The following is a 3,370-nucleotide window of genomic DNA, read 5'->3' on the forward strand; positions in this document are numbered from 1 at the left end:
AGGCCACAACAGTGAGAGGCCCGCGTACCGCAAAAAAAAAAAAAAAAAAAAGAATCCCTGCCTTAGAACTGAGTATTGTACTTTATACTAGACATAAATTTTAGACACACTGAGGTTAGTTTGAAGAACAGATATTTATGTTTGAAATTGAGATACTCACTGAATGAGATAAAACTAAATAAAAATGGTTGATAAATAATTGTGGCATGACAGTAGGTAATCAACCTTTTGGTCATTGCTTAATTAGAAAGCATAATCTTCTAAATATTATCTCAAAAATCTCAGCGACACATAAGACTATTGTAATTACAGTAAATGTATACATTGCAATGAGAAAAATGGTCTTCTCAAAGTGTTCTGGCACCATGCATCTTATGGTAGTAAATTTTTTCCGAAGAGACACAGCATCACACAGGTAGAGAGGTTTTACTTGGAAACCAAAGAGGTGAATCTGAAGCCAAAATGCTACCACTTCTAGACTAATTCTTAATAAAACAGAGAGGATATAAATCACAGTGTAGATGGGCTTTTGAAGAATGCATTCTTGATTGATGCTTTTACATGCAGCATAAAGATGAAAAATAGCTCCAGGAACCAGGACAATCACTAGTTGTAATGCCCAGAACACCTAAAGTATGTCAGAAATATCTTAGTCAAATCAGTCAACACGTAATGAAAAAACACACTAAAAAAAACCATAATTCACTGACCCTCAATAGAGGCTAATTTAAAAATTCTAAGTTTTGTAAGTCTTATGAGGATAAAAATAATATAATGAAGGTGGTAATGCTGGACATAATCTCATTTAATTACCAAGATGTTTAGAGTTTAAAATTTTAAACACTTAGTAATTGTAAAAATGTAGTCATATTTTACTGTCATCACCTACCAATTACTACTAATGATGGAATACGTTATTTTAGTATCTACTCAATTTCCATTTCTAATTACAAGCCTGGAGTATAATTCTAACATCAATAGATAATAGGATGCTGGACTTGGAAGAAACTCTTGACCAACTCAAATTAATTTACCTGAAATATACAGCTAATATTTTAAAAAGGTAATTATTCTAGAAATAATACCTGTTAGAATATTCTTCATCTTATTATGACATTATTTTACATTTAAAAAGAAAACAATTTTATCTGGTGTGGAGTAAGGTTTACATTTGTGCACACAGAAACACTTACTTGTGGAGTGATTGGCCTGAACTGATTGTAACAGATAAGGTTTATTTCTCTCTTGTCTGGATCACAACTGAAGTGCAAAGCCTCATTCCCATAAACTGCAAAGCCTAACACCCCAAGGAAGAACATTCTGACCGATCCAAAGAAAAGGGTGTGGAATTGACCGATCACGGTGGGAGGCTTCATCTGTTACAGTTTTAGGAGAAAAAAAAAACTTTTGAAAACAAACATTAAAGGGGGATATTTTAAAGGATGATTTCATTATCACATTTAAAAAAATTTAAGATTCATAAAGTTTCAAAGAAAGACAGGAACTTAGAGATCATCAAGCCCAATTCAAATCCTGCATTTTGAGATTTCTTACCCTTTTCACTTTGAAAATCTGAAGTGCAACAGTCAAATAGGAACTTGTTGCCAATGACATAAATAATTTTGGAAACTTGTAAAAAGCTTTGAATTTAATTAATATCCCTTACCCCTGTAAACCTTTTGCAATAAAATCAAGGTAATTTTAGTATATCTAGTACCTTTTTAAAAAATTGGATAATAAATCCAACATTAAATTCATTAGTATACACACTATCTTAATAAGCAAATAATGTTTATTTAGTTGTCATTACAGCTTCTCTTCTCAATTATCAAATTGAGAGAGCGATCAGCTTTAAAGCACCAACAGCTAAAAGTAATTCCTGAATTATTCTAGTTACAGTTATTTAAATTCAGAATATGTTGAAGCAAACGGTTGATATTTATATCATTCTCCATACATGTAGAGGACCTTATTCATCAGCACTCATGCAAATCATGTTAAAATAACAGATAGGACTCATACAATTGTTGCTGCTGCTTGTATAATACTTACACATCCTTCATAGAAGTTTTTGATGTAATTTAGAGACATGTCTCAGGAGATGTTATCCCAGCATCCCTGTGGGTTAATCCTTGACCCACATTGCCAGTTTGTTTCTGCCAGAATCAAACTCTTATTTTCTGTCATAACTTTTACAACAGAAAGCACTTATCACTGCACATTTCTCTCCCCTCCTCCTTTTCTTTTTTTTTTTTTTTTCATAGATCTCTGGGGCTCCAGTCAACTTTCCTCTCTCCCTCCCCAAACAAAACAAAAACAAAGAAACAAAAGACTAGGGCATGTGGTCAATCTGATAATCCCTTGATTTACACTGTCAGCATAGCCAGCCAGCCAGACAGGAGTGCCAGTAGAGCAGGAGGCCAGGCCAGCAAGGGTTCTGACACTCAGTGCCTCTCAGTTACCTAAGAATTTCCTGCGCGTAAAGCAGCGGACTCTCTAGCTTAGAGTTTTCTCTGAAATGTCAAGTGATCTTTTTTTTTTTTTTTGACTTCCTTTTAGGTATGTCTGAAAAGATAAGTATGTGGGAAATATTCCTGATTCTTTCTTGTTTACTTCCATGGAATAAAACTGATTTCTGGGAAGTTTAAGAAACTGTAAAGCAGGTTATGATAGCTATTGCATCACTGAATATTACTAATGTGTTACTATCTTTGTCTTTTTGATGAATGCTTACCACAGCCATGGAAAAATCTGCAGTTAGATCTTGATTCTAAGGAAAAAGATAGAATACTGCTAACCAAGATAAGACCTGGATCTAGCATAAATCATGTGAATAATCCCACCCTCCCTTTCTTTTGTCCTCAGTAGACACATCATCTGCTAGACATGGTTATGGGTACTGAGAATGAGCAGGGGCCAAGAACAAGTGGCTGCCTTCTAACTGATAATACATCTGCTTGCTATCTTCCAGCCGCCTATAACACTATTCAGCCAATGGTTGATCAAACTTGATTTCTTCACTTGCTTTTCTCATCTTTGTTTTGTTTGCAATCTGTGAAAGTGATAACTCCAATTGACTTCATTGCTCTTGTCAGCAAGTGGAGAAGTGATTGCATAACACATGTAGTTATAACCAATGAGCAAGAGGCAGTGGCCTTTTGAACCAGACTGTTGTATTGGATAGGAAAAAATAAAAATGGGCAATGTAATCACCCCTCAGAACTGTTGAGTAAGAGAAATTGGTATATATTCTCATCTTCTGTGAAACAGAATTCCAGGTTCACTGTGTGTTGATTCCTTCGAAGGGGTATCCAAAAGCCAAAACAATCATTGGCATGAGAGGAATCCTGCTTTGACTTCTACCATTGTA

The 3,370-nt window shown here is 34.7% G+C and overlaps 1 protein-coding gene across 1 annotated transcript; it reads right to left on the reverse strand.

The window, feature by feature from the left end:
• Positions 1-232: 232 nt before the first annotated feature.
• Positions 233-2,091, reverse strand: GJE1 (gap junction protein epsilon 1). Its single transcript, XM_067702927.1, has 3 exons — positions 2,053-2,091; positions 1,194-1,376; positions 233-628 (listed from the first exon to the last, which is right to left on the reverse strand). Exons 1-3 carry the CDS (start codon positions 2,089-2,091, stop codon positions 233-235), a joined length of 618 nt encoding a protein of 205 aa, XP_067559028.1.
• Between the last annotated feature and the right edge of the window lie 1,279 nt (positions 2,092-3,370).

The sequence above is a fragment of the Pseudorca crassidens genome, chromosome 13, assembly GCF_039906515.1.
Source record: "Pseudorca crassidens isolate mPseCra1 chromosome 13, mPseCra1.hap1, whole genome shotgun sequence".
NCBI classification, from domain to species: Eukaryota; Metazoa; Chordata; class Mammalia; order Artiodactyla; family Delphinidae; genus Pseudorca; species Pseudorca crassidens.

Coding starts and splice junctions, on each gene's coding strand:
- GJE1 (XM_067702927.1), bottom strand. CDS start 2,091: ATGTCTCTAAATTACATCAAAAACTTCTATGAAGGATGT. Junction 1,377..2,052: donor AAAACTTCTATGAAGGATGT/GTAAGTATTATA, acceptor AAACTGTAACAG/ATGAAGCCTCCCACCGTGAT. Junction 629..1,193: donor TCAGGCCAATCACTCCACAA/GTAAGTGTTTCT, acceptor GACATACTTTAG/GTGTTCTGGGCATTACAACT.